Source organism: Bicyclus anynana, chromosome 6, assembly GCF_947172395.1.
Source record: "Bicyclus anynana chromosome 6, ilBicAnyn1.1, whole genome shotgun sequence".
Lineage (NCBI taxonomy): Eukaryota > Metazoa > Arthropoda > Insecta > Lepidoptera > Nymphalidae > Bicyclus > Bicyclus anynana.
In genome coordinates, this window is record NC_069088.1 from 14,627,205 (window position 1) to 14,646,951 (window position 19,747).

At 34.6% G+C, this 19,747-nt stretch overlaps 1 protein-coding gene and 1 long non-coding RNA gene across 2 annotated transcripts in view; both read left to right on the plus strand.

Annotated features, from left to right (window-relative positions):
- Positions 1 to 5,958, plus strand: LOC112055708 (uncharacterized). Its single transcript, XR_002887524.2, has 2 exons — positions 1 to 221; positions 1,555 to 5,958. It is a non-coding gene; the product is annotated as an uncharacterized LOC112055708 (long non-coding RNA).
- A 3,960-nt stretch (positions 5,959 to 9,918) lies between these two features.
- Positions 9,919 to 19,747, plus strand: part of LOC112055712 (uncharacterized) — a 34,815-nt gene continuing 24,986 nt past the window's right edge. Inside the window, exons 1-2 of the mRNA XM_052882159.1 lie at positions 9,919 to 10,145; positions 13,153 to 13,251. Coding sequence (XP_052738119.1) covers positions 13,153 to 13,251 — 99 coding nt within the window. The 5' untranslated portion in view covers positions 9,919 to 10,145. The remainder of the gene's footprint in view (positions 10,146 to 13,152; positions 13,252 to 19,747) is intronic.

Below are 19,747 nucleotides of genomic sequence, written 5' to 3' on the forward strand. Positions count from 1 at the left end.
CCACAGCATACGTATAAAATAAGCAACACATCTTATAACATCCAGTCATTTATTACGTTTGCTTTGTTAGGTTACATCTGCACTGTGTTCACATTTTTTTTTTTTACTAAAACATACAACTTATAGTAATAGTAGTTGCAAAAAATATACAAAATGAACATATCTTTTATTTTTATGATCTGTCTACTCGTTCTGGTGACTTTAAGCGAAGCTAAGCCAAGGTAGGAAAATGTGACATTTTATTATGTTTAAACGATGTAAAAACCACATACTCCGATACTTAAGTTATCGAATATACAAAAGTAGTTACTGTATAAAAAAAATAATTGAAAAAGTGTTTCAAGTTTTATATTAATTGTATGTAAAATCTTATAATGAAAAAGGTAATTTAGAACTTATATATATATATTTTTTTTCTATATAAACAACCTTATCAAATAAATTTTCTATTTTACATTATTGATCTTTTTCTATATCACTTATCATAATTATCTATATATTTAATTTATTTTATTATTTGGATTACAACTAAAACGTAAAAGTTAATTGAAAAACAGGTTTATTTATTGATTTCACATTAACATTGTTGTTATAAAGAAATTATTGTCGTTGTTGTTATAGCAAACTTTTTATATTTCCCTGATACAACAACAAGTTTGCGGGTTTTGTTAAATGTTATCTATCCCAGAACACTCCAGGCCTCTAAAGGGGCTTTATGTAACAGTTAACGTCACTCAAAAGTTATTTTAGGTTGTGATAGCTACTACAACGTTCTGATTTACCTTGTTTATACATTCAGAGACGTGATAGCCCAGTGGATATGACCTCTATCTTCGATTCGGATGCCTCCAACTTTTCAGTTATGTGCATTTTAGGAAATTAAATATCAAGAGTCTCCAACGGTGAAGGAAAAACATCGTGAGAAAACCTATATATCTGAGAATTTTTTTTTTTTTTTTTTAATTTATTTTGTACCAATATTAGTAACACACAAAAGTAAAAAGAACAACAGTATACAAGGAAACACTTATCTCTATAAGAGATCTCTGCCAGTGACCCTTGGCAGTGGGAGAGATTTTAAACAAAAGAATTGGATAGGTACAACAGAAAAAAAGTGAGGAAACATATTATACTTAATACATAAATAATAAAAGTAAATAATATTAAATACATTAAAAATAACACTAATAAATAAATTGAAATAAATATATAAATTATAACAGTACATATCAATACTATATATAAATAATAACTAAATAAATACATATATACATACATACATATAATATATCTATGATGATTTTCTTAATTATCTACGTGTGTGAAGTCTGCCAATCCGCATTGGGCCGGCGTGGTGGACTCAGGCCTAACCCCTCTCATTCTGAAAGAAGACTCGTGCTCAATATAGGTATAATGATGATGGATTGAAGAGTTTAAATGACTTTAAATAAAATTTTATTTATGTAAAGTAGTTAATTGAATACATTTTATTTTATGACATATTTTATACTACCGCCAAACTGCTAAAGCTAAACTGAGCTTTTAATTTTACAGATACAAAAATGGCAGGATGGGACGGTTTCGGTTCCCCTTCAGCGAGGAGAGTAAGGAGAGCGAAGAGGACTCCAAAGAGAACTCTCCGTGCGACGGCTGTACTATAAACAACATTGGAAACGGCTACAAAAACCATAATGAAGTTCACATGTATGAAAGGGGAATACCAAAATAGAAATTCTGTACATACTGCAAACTATGGAACTTATTTAACAAACGTACCTCATTATTTAGAAATGGCGATGGTAGAAACCATAGAAGTCTAAGTACAAAAGCAATAGAAATGGCATACAACCGTGACCTTGTTGCCGCGCCCAAAATGTATGAAAAACTTAAGCCCTGTACTCGACTCTACACTGTGCCTAGTAGGAGTTTTCAATATTTTCATACTGTTACTATCACGTTGACGTTTACGCAAATTTATATGGAATTGAAACGGTTGTGCAGTAGTGCCACTAGATGGCTCTGTTTCAATTCCTTAGAAATTCGCGTTTACGTTACGTGACAGTAACAGTATCAAACTGCCACTAGGCTTTCTGTACTGTGTTTCCGCATTCGTCACTTTCGATCTAGGGCGTCCATCAACAACACATATCCAGCGGCGTAGCTACCGTCATACCAGAAGTATCAATGATACGGGGCCCTCGGACTACATGGGGCCCCTTACGTGTCAAAGCAAAAATTAGTAAAATTTAATTAACAATCTCCCTTAATCGGGTTCTTTCCCAAAAAAAAAGATGTTTGGATAGAAGCAGGCGTTACTTTGCGGAAGTTCATCATGATTATCTAATGATTTATTTATTTTGTTGTGAAACGTACGTAGAGAGTATTTTGTCGGACCTGGGTGACGTTGTCGCATGGGTTCGTCGACTTTTCGCGGATGATAGCAAAATAAATAAATCATTATATAAAAAAAGATGTTATTAAAAATACTGTCCCCCTAACTAATTGAGATACTGGGCTTCTCAAAGTGGCACGCTACGCAACTGCACATATTACTATAGTTTGTTGATATACTATATTCATGCTCGAAACGCAATACAAACATCGCAATCTATACTAATATTACAAAGTTTGTTAGTTTGATTGAACGCGCTAACCTCAGGAACTACTGGTCCGATTTGAAAAACTCTTTCAGTGTTAGATAGCCCATTTATCGAGGAATGCTATAGACTATATTTTATCCTCATATTTCTAAGGGAACGGGAACCACGCGGGTGAAACCGCGCGGCGTCAGCTAGTATCCTAATAAAACCAGAGGTTTTCTATAAACTTTTTGAAATTATTTAAATTAGACACAGCAAGACAAAGTATTGTAATTTAATTTCCATATTTCAGTCCAACTAATTACGAGTAAATTGTCTATGTACTTTATATAAATATATTATTATTAATATAGTTTAGTAAATATTAAATGTAAATAAATATTCTTAAAATTAAAATATTTTTTTGGAACTGATTGTGTAATGAAATTAAATACTCGCTCGTCTTTTAATTTTAAGTACCTACGTCATATCTACTTCAAAATTATTTAAAAATCAAAATCAAAAATCATTTATTTCAAGTAGGCTCAGTTTACAAGCAGTTTTGACTCGTCAGTTGACTATTTGTAAAGATTCTACCACCGGTTCGGAAGGCAGGTTCTGCTGAGAAGAAACCGGCAAGAAACTCAACAGTTGCTCTTTTAAAAAAATCGTAAAGTATTATAATTTACAATTTATGATAACATTACAATTTCTTATAGTTTTACTTTTTGTGTGAAGCTGGAAGCTGATTCAATGGCCTCCAAGCTCTTTTATCTTTAAGGAACTCATCAATGTAGTAACCTCGACTAAGTAAATGTGATGTTTTTAAATCATAAGGTATTCACGGTTTGATACTGTGGTCTCTAGAGTGTAATCTTCAGCCTATATCAACTGTAATTAAGGAAGCGTTAACGTAAGTAGGATATGATCTCCTTTGGAAATTTGAACCGAATAAATTGACGCTCTAATAATATATTAGAAACTGGCGGACGCCCGCGACTTCGTCCACGTGGACAATGTAAACTTTCAACCCACTTCATCACTTTAGGGGTTGAATTTTAAAAATTCTTGAATCACAATCAATTTGTAAAAGTATTTTTTTTCATAATTTATGGTCATTTTTTTAGATTTGTCACTATAAACATAGAGGACTTTCCATACAAACTTTCAACCCTTATTTCACACCCTTTGATTTTATTTTCCCTATAAAAAAAAATATTTTCCAAGGTCTCAAACCGAGCAAAAGTTTCATTTCAATTCATTCAGTAGTTTCAGCGTGATGCCTGAATAACAAAAAAACACGAACAGACAGACAGACAGACAAAAAATCGAAAAAAAAATATTTATTTATTGATTATACAATGCCCAACGAAAATTTTTAAAATATCTTCAATGTACAGAATTGGACCTGCTACAGTTTTATTATAAGTATAGATTAAATATTTGATAAAAATGACAAAAAAAAACTGAAATAGCCAATTGTAAAAATATTTATCTACTAGCGTATGCCCGCGACTTCGTCCGCGTGGAAAAGTTAACATTAAAACGCCTATTTCACTACTTTAAGGGTTGAATTTTCTTTCTTTTCTTTTTCTTGAATCACATTATATTTCGTGTTTTGTATGAAAAAATTTAAAACTGTCACTCTAAAAATTAAGGACTTTCCATACAAACTTTCAACCCCTATTTCACCCCCTTCTATTTTTATTTTAGGATCAAAGAGTAAGTTTGCTCTAAGGTCCCATTTACCATTATACCAAAAACTCATCTTGATCGATTCAGCCGTTTAGCTGTGAGAACAGACAGACAGACTTTCGCATGTATAATATTAGTATAGATTTTTGAAATTCAAATTTGAAGGTACGAAAAGAAATAAAATTAGACACGTATGATACAAAAAGTAAACTAGATTCTACGCAGATGATTCAAATATTTGAAACCAACTATGAGGACAGGTTACACAATAAGCCCCAGCCGTTTTCGCTAACAGACAGACAGACTTTCGCATTTATAATATTAGTATAGATTTTTGGAATTTTTATTTGAAGGTACGAAAAGAAATAAAATTCGACACGTATGATACAAAAAGTAAACTAGATTCTACGCAGATGATTCAAATATTTGAAACCAACTATGAGGACAGGTTACACAATAAGCCCCAGCCGTTTTCGCTAACAGACAGACAGACTTTCGCATTTATAATATTAGTATAGATTTTTGGAATTTTTATTTGAAGGTACGAAAAGAAATAAAATTCGACACGTATGATACAAAAAGTAAACTAGATTCTACGCAGATGATTCAAATATTTGAAACCAACTATGAGGACAGGTTACACAATAAGCCCCAGCCGTTTTCGCTAACAGACAGACAGACTTTCGCATTTATAATATTAGTATAGATTTTTGGAATTTTTATTTGAAGGTACGAAAAGAAATAAAATTCGACACGTATGATACAAAAAGTAAACTAGATTCTACGCAGATGATTCAAATATTTGAAACCAACTATGAGGACAGGTTACACAATAAGCCCCAGCCGTTTTCGCTAACAGACAGACAGACTTTCGCATTTATAATATTAGTATAGATTTTTGGAATTTTTATTTGAAGGTACGAAAAGAAATAAAATTCGACACGTATGATACAAAAAGTAAACTAGATTCTACGCAGATGATTCAAATATTTGAAACCAACTATGAGGACAGGTTACACAATAAGCCCCAGCCGTTTTCGCTAACAGACAGACAGACTTTCCCATTTATAATATTAGTATAGATTTTTGGAATTTTTATTTGAAGGTACGAAAAGAAATAAAATTCGACACGTATGATACAAAAAGTAAACTAGATTCTACGCAGATGATTCAAATATTTGAAACCAACTATGAGGACAGGTTACACAATAAGCCCCAGCCGTTTTCGCTAACAGACAGACAGACTTTCGCATTTATAATATTAGTATAGATTTTTGGAATTTTTATTTGAAGGTACGAAAAGAAATAAAATTCGACACGTATGATACAAAAAGTAAACTAGATTCTACGCAGATGATTCAAATATTTGAAACCAACTATGAGGACAGGTTACACAATAAGCCCCAGCCGTTTTCGCTAACAGACAGACAGACTTTCGCATTTATAATATTAGTATAGATTTTTGGAATTTTTATTTGAAGGTACGAAAAGAAATAAAATTCGACACGTATGATACAAAAAGTAAACTAGATTCTACGCAGATGATTCAAATATTTGAAACCAACTATGAGGACAGGTTACACAATAAGCCCCAGCCGTTTTCGCTAACTCAATTCACTGTATTGATACAGAGTCGAAAAAACCGAAAGGAAAAAAAATATCTAATAAAATTCTTATTCATGAAGCCGTATTTACATTTACCTTAACAAGATTGTCCTGAACCACCCCCAAAGTTTGTAGACTGTAAGTGGATGGGTAAATATTATTTTTACCGCGGGCTCGGCTTTGTTGGTGACGGTGAACTCTGTTTACGCGACCTTGGTTGATGAAGGCGCAAAATAACGGAACTCGGAAATATACTCAGAGGCACAATTATCCGCCCACTTTAATATACTCGTGTCATATTAAAGAGGGCGGATAATTGTGCCTCTGGGTGTATTTACACTTACAATCATCAGTATCAACTTACTTAGTAGCCTACTAGACCTGATTTGCTTTATTATATGAGAGGGAATATAGAACTTTGACCCACCATGTTGATCGGTCCCAATCACCGGAACCGACGTGACAGCTTAACATGCTCTCCGAGGGACGGGAATTTTCCACGACCAACTATCCAATCCGGGCTGAGAATTTTTACTGAGAAGTTCTCGGAACAAATGGAGCTTAATGGAAAAGTTTTCTTACATAGGTATCTCAAAGGATCTCTTGATCTGGAGTTACATAGGCACTGGCATCATACTAATACACTATATTATGTACTCGTATATACTATGTATAATTATATACATACTTACTATACCAACATGATGTAAGTTCCATAAAATTGGTTAATTATTCCCAGCTCAACCCTACTAATATTATAAACGCGAAAGTTTGTATGGGTGTTTGTTTGAATGTTTGTTACTCCTTAACGCCGCAACTATTTAACTGATTTGACTGAAATTTACAACAAGGATAGATAATACCCTGGATTAAACATAGGCTACGTCCGCTTGTCTAAAAAATTTGGTACTAAGTAGACGACGCCCCGTGGTTCCATCTGCGTAGGTCTCGTTCCTATGAGAATACGCGCATAAAATATACCCTCACTATGGCACTTACAAACATTGTGGTTTTCTAGTGGTAAAAAAAATAAAAAATAGGTTAAGTATAGGTATCCAGAGATACCTCAGTCTTTATAAGATTAGTATATTTTAAGGGACTAAAACTAAATTATCTTAATAGCTATACAAATCATGCCTACGTGGAATGGTGGCAAGAACACTGGCTGCATTTTCGAATTAGACAGCCAGGCCTTTGCGTAAATAATGAGGCAGCCGAGGCAATTAGCAATAGTGAAGTAGCGTGCAATTAATATAATACTACACTTCTAACAATCAGGCAAGTCGTAAGACAAGCACTACAAACATTGTATTAAAAATATAGTAATTATTAAGTCCGAATAAGAGTACCAGCTTCGTTTAAAATTCTATACCAATTTGCGAAACACAAGTTCCTCATTAAAAATATAAGATACTAGCCGACGCCCACGACTTCGTCCGCGTGAAACTTGATGTAAACTTTCAACTACCCCTATCCTTCCCCTACCCTATCCCTACCCTACCCTACCCCCACCCTATAAAAAAATCGTTATTGTGCCTCACTCGACATAGATTGGTATAGTGTGTCGCGGACTTTTATGTAGATATTTATAAGATCTACAATTAATTAGAACATTTTATGGTTCTATCTTTTATAGTTTAGACAACGTACGCAAAATAAGTAACTTTTCTGGTTGATTTTTTAAATTTTGTGTCCGAAAACCCCAAATATCTTACGGAACCCTATTTTTTTCAAAATTAAATTTAGCCTTTGTTACTTGTGGATAGTGTAGCTTTCGAATGGTGAAAGAATTTTTAAAATCGGTCCAGTAATTTTTGAGCCTATTCATTACAATCAAACAAACAAACAAACATACAAACAAAGTTTTCCTCTTTATAATATTAGTATAGATTTTTAAGAGAAGCGTCCTATATTCCGGTTTGTTGTGAGCTTTTTTTGAAATGAAGCAATTTGAACTATCGCAATGTTTTTTGTTATATACATATGTATAAACAAGCACTTGACTACAATCGTGCATAATCGTAAGCAATGATATTATCTATGGTGGAACGCGCTTACCTAGACCTGTTCACGCTTGACTTGTTATCCTAGCCTATCAATATAGTTACCCATATTGATAAACTAGGTATTTTATTCAAAAAATAGATTGTTGATAAAAAAATATCATTTATAATTTAATTTTCAAATTTTGAAAAAAAAAAACAATTTTTTAACAAAAAATGCTCAACAGTAATAGAAATATAAATTATGGTTATCCACTAAAGCAGAATGTGTACCAAAGCGCATTCAAGTGACTAGATGTCGTGTAGAAACCGAAAGGGTAGTGGATTTTCATTACATCATTCATGTTCATTTAACAAGTCAGCCCGCTTCCATCTTAGATTGCATCATCACTTACTATCAGGTGAGATTGTAGTGAATGGCTAACTTTTAAAAAATAAAAAGAAGACTTCTTAGTATTCCCTGGATTGGCCCTGACCCCGGAACATACACCCGGATGATAAGTTTCTCTAAAGTCGGGAACTTATCACCCGGGTGTATGTTTTAGAGCTTAGCCTAATTTGCTAGGTACCTGCTAGGGCAAATATGAAGACCCGTCAAATTTTATACAGAATTTAATTGCAGTTCTAGTCAGACCATAGTTAGTTAGTTCATTTGTTAGGTCATAATATCCATTTATTCATATAGTGTGGTCTTTATACAGGAAGAAATTTTTTTTAGTACAGATATTTTTATATTTTGTACATAAACAAAATTTAATGAACACGTATTTTTTCTTTTTTTTTTTAACTCAAAAATAACAAAGTTATCGTTAACTAAAGTTATTTACGTTTAAACAGAATTTAAGGGTCACCCTATCGCTGTACTAGGTAATAGGCAACTACAAAATCAGCTGGTAGGTACTACGTTAGCGAGCGCCCGCGCCGAGGGCCGTTGACCTTTGTGCGTTTATTTTATTTTTGTTTGATACCTATTATTTTTTATAATAATTAAAGGTCATCACTTTTGAGCTGAGTACCGATATTCTCTTCATACTTTATTGGGCTTAGGACCATCAATAATGCCTGAAGTGCATGCGTAATAATAATTAACTACCTATGAACCTATGAACTTTCGATTGAAATAATAAAATACAAATGATGATTATTATTACGCAAACTTTTGCATTAAAGACGTATTTAAAAAATTGTAATCAGCTTATTTACATTAATCAATGATATCTACTTACTAAGTTTGTTTTTGTTAATTTTAAAATGTTAATCACTGTATTTTAACAATTGTTCGAAATGAAGTCCATTCCTTTCAAGGCACAACCGAACACGTTTTAATAAATTAGTTTATTTAAAACACTTGTTCCTCACATTAGGCACTGCGGGGTTCAGGATTCCTTGGGCTCGTAGCCTAGGAACACAATACAGTCGCATCATTTCGTAATATTCGCGATTTGAAAATCCCGACATAGTGGCTTGCACATGCGATTTAATAATTAGGTAACTTAAATGCGCACGCGACGGCAGATTGTCTGTCACTGGTCGCCCATCGGCAATTCGATAGGCGCCCTCAGGGATTTTTCGATCCCCTCACCTCTGCCGCCCCCGTCAGCCGAAGCCGAAGCGATATGCCTACGGCCGGTATTTCTTTGTCGGCGTCTTGCAAAGTGCCGCCAGCAGTTGCGCAGTTTGTTTGGTAATGTGTCCATTATTTTGTTATTTCTGAGACATAAATTGAAAAAAAAATATTACATAAAATGTATCGAACTGTTTGTAGATTTATGTTCTATTAATGATACAGAACCACGAAAAAAAATATCCGCACTAAAGACCGAATCACCCTGTATATTGGTATAACTTTATTTCTCATAGTAAAGTAGGTAATGATAAGCCGTACAAGTACTATGATGTATTTTTAGTTGATCTGTACTACTTCTGTTGAAACATAAGAAAACAAATGAAAGAGAATTACTAAAATGTGCACTGCAAGATTTTTTTTTTAAAATAGATGCGATATTCCACAAGAGCTTGATTCCATCGAAACTAAAAGTCAACGTTGTGGCATAGTGGTGCCTGCAATATTCAGGATACGACGATACGTTCGCTGAAAAGCTTTCCAATTTTCAGTGTTATCGGGACCGCGGCGACGAGCGCACGTCTCTCCGCTCTCGCATTTCTCGGGGAAAAATACGATAAAAATAAACAGTGAACGAATATTTGAGGGTATTATGCTATTTAACCCGGTGTTGTTTACTACATCAAAAAAGACTCAAAGGTGAATATTTTTAATAACAAATCATTTGTCCAAATAACCAAAGTATACATCGTAATTATAAAAATTTTTGTTTAATATAAAAATATTTTAGGAATATATTTTAATTAGGAAATATGCAATATATATATGGTATATACAGTGCATTTTTGCTTAGATTTTAAGTAATTTATAAGGGTCATATAAGGGCGTTACAAATTCTATTCAGCGGGAAACCTTTTCTAACGTGAAAAGGACGTCATTCGAAAAGTTTGAGGCTCGGAAAATTCGTGAAACATTAAATTTTCATTGCTTTGGGTCTTGCTGCTCGGTGTATATTTGAGCAGAATACTGAACTTTTCATTACTTTTACTCGCATACAATACTGCGTTGTGTTACTTTCGTCTTCTTTTTTTCTTTTGTTTGAAAAAGAAAAAAAAATTAAACAAAATCCATAAGAATAGATATACACCAATAAGTAATAAATAATAATAACACATTGAAAATATTTTTTTTATAAAATACCAGTGTTTTCTTAAAAAAAACATGGGATCTAAGAAAATATAAAAATGAGTTTTAAACAAAATAAACATTTTAATATTTGAGTGATGCGAGGAGGAAAGTCGCGCCTCAATCTGTAAAGCACTATTTAGTATTTACAAACAGAAATTGATAAATATAATTCCTTTATTCGTTGTACATATAACAGCGAGCTAAACTAGTGTGTGGTTCATCCGACGTTTAGTTATTATTAGTGTTTATCACCAATTTCATGTTTATTCATGTTCATCACAATTTTGGGATTGCGGGAAAAAATTACTAAATAACTTTCATATACAATCTTCTAAGAGTTAATCATTATAATAAGTTGAATTTAGACGAGCAAACACGGTTTCTATTTAAAAAAAAAAGTGAAACCGATGCGTGAAGAAGATCGTAGGAAGAAGAAAGATTCCCCTGGTTAAAGGTAGGCAATACCTACCACTCCAACATCTCTATACATATGTAGTACAATTCAAAATGCATAGGATCATAATACAATCTCGACGAAAAAAAAAAAATCACACCAATCTTCTCCATGAGATTGTTCATACAAAAACGCTTATTCAAAATTAAAAACATTATTTTTAGATGTGGATTGAACATAACAATAACTTATACGTGAATTTTATTAATATTCGCATTTATGGGTCTAATTAGTACTATTTAGATATCACTCGAATAAGAAATTAATATCCCTCTTCAATGGGAACGGACGCCTAATCAAGTTCTATTGGTCTGTTAATTAAGCTGTTTAATAGTGGATTTATTTATACTTACTAATTATAAAGCTGAAGAATTTGTTTGGTTGAACGCGCTAATCTCAGGAACTACAAGTCCGATTTAAGAAATTCTTTCAGTGTTAGATAGCCCATTTATCCAGGAAGGCTATAGGCTATATATTATTCCCATATTCCTACTGGGACGGGAACCACACGGATGAAATCGCGCGGCATCAGCTAGTTTCAAATAAAATAAATGATAGATTGCGTAGTTATATTGTTGCATAGTTAAATTTTATCAGCCCACTACATGGGCAAGCCTGCCTCCTCTAATACTACACTCGATATGGAGCTTACACCCACCACGCTCTGATACTAATTATGATGATATAAATAGTAATGACCAGGACCAACCGCCTAACGTGCTCTCTGAAGCACAGTGTAACCACCACTTTCCAATTCTGAGCTGAAATTTTTTCCTGTAAATTTTCTTTAAAGAAAGAAAAGCTCACTATTTCAAAGCCTGATTAGAACCCAGCACTAGACTCAACTGAGACTCATGATCCGAAGCAGAAACATTTTTTTTTAAATATTACAAGTTAGCCCTTGACTACAATCTCACCTGATGGTAAGTGATGATGCAATCTAAGATGGAAACGGGCTAACTTGTTAGGAGGAGGATGAAAATCCACACGCCTTTCTATTTCTATGCGACACCGTAGCGGAACGCTAAATCGCTTCTCGTTAGGTCTTTGTCGGTAACTAGCCACGGACGAAGCCTCCCACCAGCCAAACCTGGACCAATTAAGAAAACTTTAATCGGCCCAGCCGGGGATCGAACCCAGGACCTCCGTCTTGTAAATCCACAGAGTTCTAAGTCCACTGGACCAAGGAGGCAGTTATTAACGATGTTAATGTAACATAACATTTAAGAACGATGTCTACTAGATAATGTTACGTGCTGTGATAAAAGTGATCCGAATTTAGCTCACTGTGGAGCTCGAGTCATCTCTCAGGATGAGAGATTTAGGCCTTAGTCCATCACGCTGGCCCAATGCGGATTGGCAGACTTGACACACCTAGAGAATCAAGAAAATTCTCACGATGCAGCAGGTTTCCTCACGATATTCTCCTTCACCGTTTGAGATACGTATTTACCTAATTTCTTAAAATGCACACAACTGAAAAGTTGGAGGTGCATGCCCTAGAGCGGATTTGATTTGAATGCCCTCCGAATCGAAGGCAGAGCATATCCACTGGGCTATCACGTCAAATAAGCGCACACATGAACAATCAGAATGAGAGGGGTTAGGCCAATAGTCCACCACGCTGGCCCAATGCAGATTGGCAGACTTCACACACGCAGAGAATTAAGAAAATTCTCTGGTATGCAGGTTTCCTCACGACGTTTTCCTTCGCCGTTTGAAACACGTTCACACAATATTTAATTTCTTAAAATGCACACAACTGAAAAGCTGGAGGTGCTTGCCCCGGACCGGATTCGAACCCCTCCGGAATCGGAGGCAGAGGTCATATCCACTCAATTTTGTGTTTACTTACTTTATATTATATTTATGTATATTATAGTTTTTAAAACTTCCTGAATTCACCACTCGTCATTTTAGACTATGATTGGATATCAATATGTTTAAAAAACTTTGTTTACTATGCGACTAAATGAAATTAAAGCCACCTTTGTTCGCCTCAGTCTCGACGCGCATAGTGTGCGCAGTGACATATCTATAGTATAAAATCTTTGACATTTACAGATGAAAGCGTGGAGCGCCCACGAGCAGGACACGACACTGTCCTGCTGCAGATCGCTGCACGTAAAGCACGCTGCTTATGCAAGTGCTCTCTACACACTGGTGAGTTGTATTTACTTGTCTAATAAAAAAAAATCAATCAAAAAACAAAAACCCCATTAAACTAAAAAGCAAAAAAAAAACATAAAATTATCTGGTATCTGCTGATTGGTTTTATACGAATTTTACGGAGCGACATTATCACTCTGTGATAAAGCTTCTAAAGATTAAAAAACAAACCTCTCTTACATTTTTCAATCCTAATACATTCAGTGACAACATTTTTATTTAATGTAAAACATATCTACTTGTTTGTTATTACATTTCTTTATATTACTGTATAGAAATATAAATACCTACTGTGTTAGGGTTAAATTAAACCGAATCTTGTTAAAAACCGAATAAATAAATTGAAGTGTAACAAATATAAAAAGTGTTATAAATATAAAATCGAGGTTACTACGAAATTTATGAAAAATCATTGGATTAGCTTCATTCCTTACCCTGTAACTACCTTCAACTAATTGTAATGACTGTACCTAACAATCGTAAATTGTAAAAAAATGTAAGATTTTATAAAAAAAAACAACTGTCTAGTTTATCGGCTTTTAGCAGAACCTGCCTATCGCACCACAACAAACTCTTTACAAATAGTCAAACTTGATATTTAAAATTATAAAATAAATGAGTTTTAGTTTTGATTTTGATCTATTACACGCAAGGCAAGCCGCGAACTTCAATAACTAGTGATAAATTTAAGTCATATTGATCCCTACAAAATACAAACAATAACAGGCGTTAACCATTTGACTCCTAAATGGACGCCTATCGTATCCGTTACGTGACATGTAAAAAAATATAAAGTAAACTAAGGGCAATAGGCGAGCACAGTATCATGCTCCGCGCGATAGAGGAATATAAAGATTTTTTAAATGGCTCACAACGGTAGATTAAAACCGCATTCCTGACTGTCGGCTTCTTCAACGCAAACGGGCTTTTCGATAAAATACTCGCGGGCAGCGAATGGAAACTTCTCCATTGCGGAAAAACAACTTAATGTATACGTTGGAAATGGCGATACGGGAGTTTAGCAACTTAATTTTCAACATTTTCATGTTGGGAATGGCGCTACTCAATATAACGGAATTGTGTTTGTTTTTGAACACATTGTTAAAATAATCAAATGTTTCCGTACACAAAATGTTTATCGACAACAAACTAAAAGCAAACATGCGCGGCAAGAAACAACGTAAACAAATACCGTAGGTAGGTACTATCGTACTAATAAATTGATCAACTTTTTGGATTCTATCACAGATTAAAGAATAATAAGCAGATAGAGCGCACCGAACAAGACGGTGTCGTAGCACACAAAACAAAATTCAAAAACGAATATTCATTTTCGAGTCAGTACGATATGAAGCGTCGCATCAGTAATTTTCAATATAATTCAAAAAAAATAGCGTATTGTGTTTTTAAATATTTTAAAAACTGTTTACAAAAACCAAGATGGAGTATTTTTATTGGTAATTATTGATTATTATATTAATATACTTAATTGTTGTGAAAGTTAAGTTTTGAAATACAAATTATGAAAAAAGTTTGTATATATTTATTTTTCTGATTGTCTAAGTGCCGTAGGCTCCTTATGGGACCTCAGCGGAGTCACCGGGGGGGTTTGGGCGAGCGCAGAAGCATCGCCTGATGGGGCCCGAAGGCAGAAGCAGAGTAGATTCGGTAGATTCGGACTCGGATTCGGATATTCTACTTAGAGGGCCGTTCGGGAAGGGTGTTTTGGCCTGAGTGTATCAGTCCGGGCGCCCCCGAGATCGTGAGTTAAAAAGCCTACGTTTGGGTGACGTCAGATATCGGGGACCTCGTCTTCGCCGGCGAAGACACTGTGTAGCTTGTGTTTGTGTTGCCTGGGAAGCATTGTCGTTCGTTATGTCATCGTCAGGATCGTAAAGGGCGTTTTATATGCGGATGTCAAGGAGACACGTGACGGTTTTTTATGGGTTTCACCGGCTTCACCACGCTGCTTGTAGAGACTCATTCTAGATCATCTTTATTCTGTGGATTATGTTAAATATTTTGTCGTATAATCACTCAAATTCAAAGTCCTTATACTTACAAGTATAAGATCTTAGCTCAAATGAGATAACGAAGTTACCAACAGTTACAGAAGAGACGCGAAAGATTAACCGAGTTTCGACAATTAAGAATCTGCACTCATGAGTCTTCGCGAGTAATTTGACTTTGAAGGCTCTTTGATACCAAGAACCTACGCATTTGTTACTGAGAGGAATATTATTTTACTAGCGGACGCCCGCGACTTCGTCCGCGTGGATTTCAGTTTTTCACACATCCCGCAGGAGCCATGAATTTTTCCGGGATGAAAAGTAGCCTATGTGTTAATCCAGAGTAAAGTCTATTTCCATTCAAAATTTCGGCCATATCACTTCAGTAGTAGCGGCGTTAAAGAGTAACAAACTTCCATACAAACTTTCCCGTCTATAATATAAGTAGGATAGTAGGATACTAGCAGACACACGCGATTTGATATACCTAATGGTAAGCGATAATGTAACTTTTAGCGGAACGTGCTTACTAGATGACTATTCACTCATGACGATAAGCTGGAAGCTTAACATTAGAGTGCGTATAATAAGAACAGTGCGTGTGATGACTTACGGATTCACGACCTGGTCGCCCTGTGGCCCTCATAAAAAGGCTCAAAGTCACTCAGCGGGCGATGGAGCGAGCTATGTTTGGAGTTTATCTGCGTAATCGAATCAGGAATGAGGAGATCTGCATCGAAACAAAGTCACTGACATAGCTCAGCGAACCGTGAAGCTGTTCCTGTGACCTCTGCCCATAGGCATTTGCCTATGGGCAGAGGACATAGTTCGAAGAGCCGATGGACGTTGGAATGCGCAGTGTTGGTCGAGCCCCCAATAGGTGGACCGAGGACATCAAACGGGTTGGAGGGAGCCCCTGGATGGTGGCGGCCCCAGACCGTTTTATTTGTAAGTCTATGTAAATTTTTGCACATCACACTAGGTTACAAAAAATTAGTAATTCTTTTAAGGGCAATTGCATACGTTATTATAATAAACTGCCACATGAAATCACTGGCATGTCTCTCAATAAGTTCAAAGTTTTTATTAAACGTAAGCTTATAGAAATGTATTACATGACAGGCTACTTATATACCTATTGTTAAATGGTGATAAGCTAAAAAAGGATAAACCTGGATGAGTTTGTTGTGGGCACTTCTCGGACAAAGGCGCGTTTGGAACCCTCGTAACTTTAATTTTAAGTTTTCGAATAATTATTATCACCATTACCTTAAGTTTAATATTATTACCTGACGTTTCGAAAGACCTTGTAATCTAAGCCTATTTGAAATAAATGAATTTTGACTTTGACTTTATGCAAGAGGCCTATGTCAAACCCCCCCCCCCCCCCCCATGTACGGACTTTCTTAAAAACTACATTGATGATCTATAATTTAGATTTTAATGCCAGACATTTCGTTTTACATTTTCAAATTACTTCGTTTGATTTGATAGCAATTTCGCTTGTCAAAAGGTATTTCATAAACACGTAGAGCGATGAAAATGTTTTTCTTTTATACGTTTCTTTCAACAAAGGAATAAATATTTAATGTTGATGGACTGAATTTTGAATTTATTTTACAAGTCTGTGTTTCGGGGAAACAAATATTATATTTACTGGACTGGACTCTAATAGCAACGCTTGAAAAGAACTTAAATAATAAAAAAAAAAAATTTTCGGAAACCTGTGAAAAATACTCTATGTTACTCCAATAGCTGAAACGCACTTAACATTTCAGAATCTTTGTACAAACATTTATATGTATGTGTATGTAACATAAGTATGCTCCAAAAACCAACGAAAATCATACTCTCGAGTAATACAGTCCAAAGAGATTGAATAATTCACTCTTAGGCAATAGTCATTTTTTAGCTCATAGCCATAGATCGTCTGATGAGGCCTTGTGGCAATTTAGTTCCCTACGATTTGTTTGTTCTTACTAAAATTATTAACCAACAGTAAGTTTTTACAGTTAACATTCCACAATCGGTCTTTAGACCTTTATCTATGACATTAATTTGTGTATTATGGTTTATGTATAAGTGTGTAGTTATTTGTATGTATGTATATTGTACATTATTATTACGTACACCTACAGTTATTATAATAAGTTCCTAAGCCTAAGGTTGCCTGTTGAGATCGCTACTAAGCCATAAGGCCGCCTTTTGTATTCTACATTTTCTTATGTTTCTGTTTTGCTTGTTTTCTTTTATTTATTGTGGTGTACAAATAAAGAGTATTAAATAAAAAAAAAGAGTCGTGATAGCTCAGTGGATATGACCTCTGCCTACGATACCGAAGGGTGTGGGTTCGAATCCGGTCCGGGGCATGCACCTCCAACTTTTCAGTTGTGTGCATTTTAAGACATTAAAATTTAAATGTCACATGTCTCAAACGGTGAAGGCAAAACATCGTGAGGAAACCTGCATACCAGAGAATTTTCTTAATTCTCTATGTGTGTGAAGTCTGCCAATCAGCATTGGGCCAGCGTGGTGGACTATTGGCCTAACCCCTCTCATTCTGAGAGGAGACTCGAGCTCAGCAGTGAGCCGAATATGGGTTGATAACGAAATAAAAAATAAATAAAAATTGACCCGTGTTAACCGACTTCCAAAAGGAGGAAATTCTACGTGTGTTGCTACGAGGCGGTGCCAATCCAGTGTCGTGTTTTAATTAAAGCCGCTTCTGAAAGAAACAATAGTTTTGTAATATAAACTCTTGAATTAATACATCACTGGTTTAGCACCACTATCAAACTGATCAGAAGGTAGAACATACGATGTTATTTTTTGCTTTGATGTTATTTTCACTTTTTAGTTTAGTGCGGGTAAGTCATTTTTTTTGTTAGAAGTCGGTTGAATTTATTTTTATTTTAATTTTTTAAAGAGCGCAATGACCTGGTAAAATATTTAGACATACATTTTCATGTGCTAGTGCTGCTTAAAGGGTTGCGAATATTATTATAAACCAAAACAATTTTTTTAATAATATTGTTATTTTTATCGTTCATTTTAATATCAAGTCTAAAAATTCATAAGACTGTCTGTTTATGTTGTGATCTAAATTGACGGGAAGTTTATAGTGAAAACATGTCCAAACTTCGAATTTCTCTTCGTCAACTTTTGCTTTTTACTGGTACTTACGAATTTTCAATTTACTCTTAATCATCATACAACAAAACTAGTTAAAATAACCAACATATTTAATTTCTTTGAGTAACGTGCGCTGTGAATAATTTCATTAGACACATTCAATGAATATTTAAACATTGATATGAGCAGAAACAGAGCTAGAATTTAAATGCAACATAACTTGTAAATTACATAGCAAAATATTCATTTGTAACTTCATACGGTAGCAAACTGTATCCAAACAACAAATTAAACATTGCTTTCGCGTAGATCGCCAAAGTTGGTACGTAATGGCGACACAATATGATACCGAATTCATGTACAAAGTTCTCCAACCGTGCTTTAATCATAGCAATACAGACATACACACATTGTAAGATAAAGTAAATACTTAACATTACATTGTAAAGGCATATTGTTTTAGGAATTATATTTATAATAGAATTACATTTATAAGAGTGTTGATACTGCAAAACATTTCTTATATTTGCTTCTGTTCTCACGAAAATTAGGAAAGTGATATGTATTTTAGAATTTAAACTATCGTGAGTGTTATTCATATTAATTGATTATGAAACACGGCTTAAACTCACGTGATAGACTAGACGAACCCATACGGGGCCCTTAGTCATGAGCTGGTTCTTGCATCGCGGCACGATCCAAACTGGCATACTCCGTCTCTGGCAATCGGGCATACTCCGACCTAATATCACGTGAGTTTTAGCCGTGTTTCATAATTAATTAAGGTGAAATGCATTATTCTCTTACGTCTTAGAAATTAAACGAAGTAACCCTTATAAACTGCTGCTGAAAAGTTATATCCTTACTAACTAACGTTTTCACTACTTATTGTTATAATTTTTGTAAGTTCCCCTCCATTTCTCCAGGAACCCATCATCAGGTCCTGACATAGAGATTAAAAACCTAAACAAAAAGAAAATTTCGAAATCAGTTCAGGCTGTTTCAGGCGGTTTCGACTAATCGGTGTGCATAATTATATAAAAATATAGGACCAATCAAGTTTAGAACCTCTTGCTTTTTGAAGTCGGTTAATAAGAGATTATAAACCTTTTCAACAAAAAGAAAATTTTGAAATCGGTAGGCGCCTTCGACTAATCGGTGTAGGTACATAATTGTATAAAAAATATAGGACAAATCAAGTTGAGAACATATTCCTTTTTGAAGTCGGTTAATAATGTCTTCTCATTTAAAACTCTCAACTAAAAATGCAATATCATGAAAAACAAAAGAAAAAGGAATCAATAAAGTCGAAGTTTTCGCTAGCCATCTCGAGTCGAAAATGTTAGACA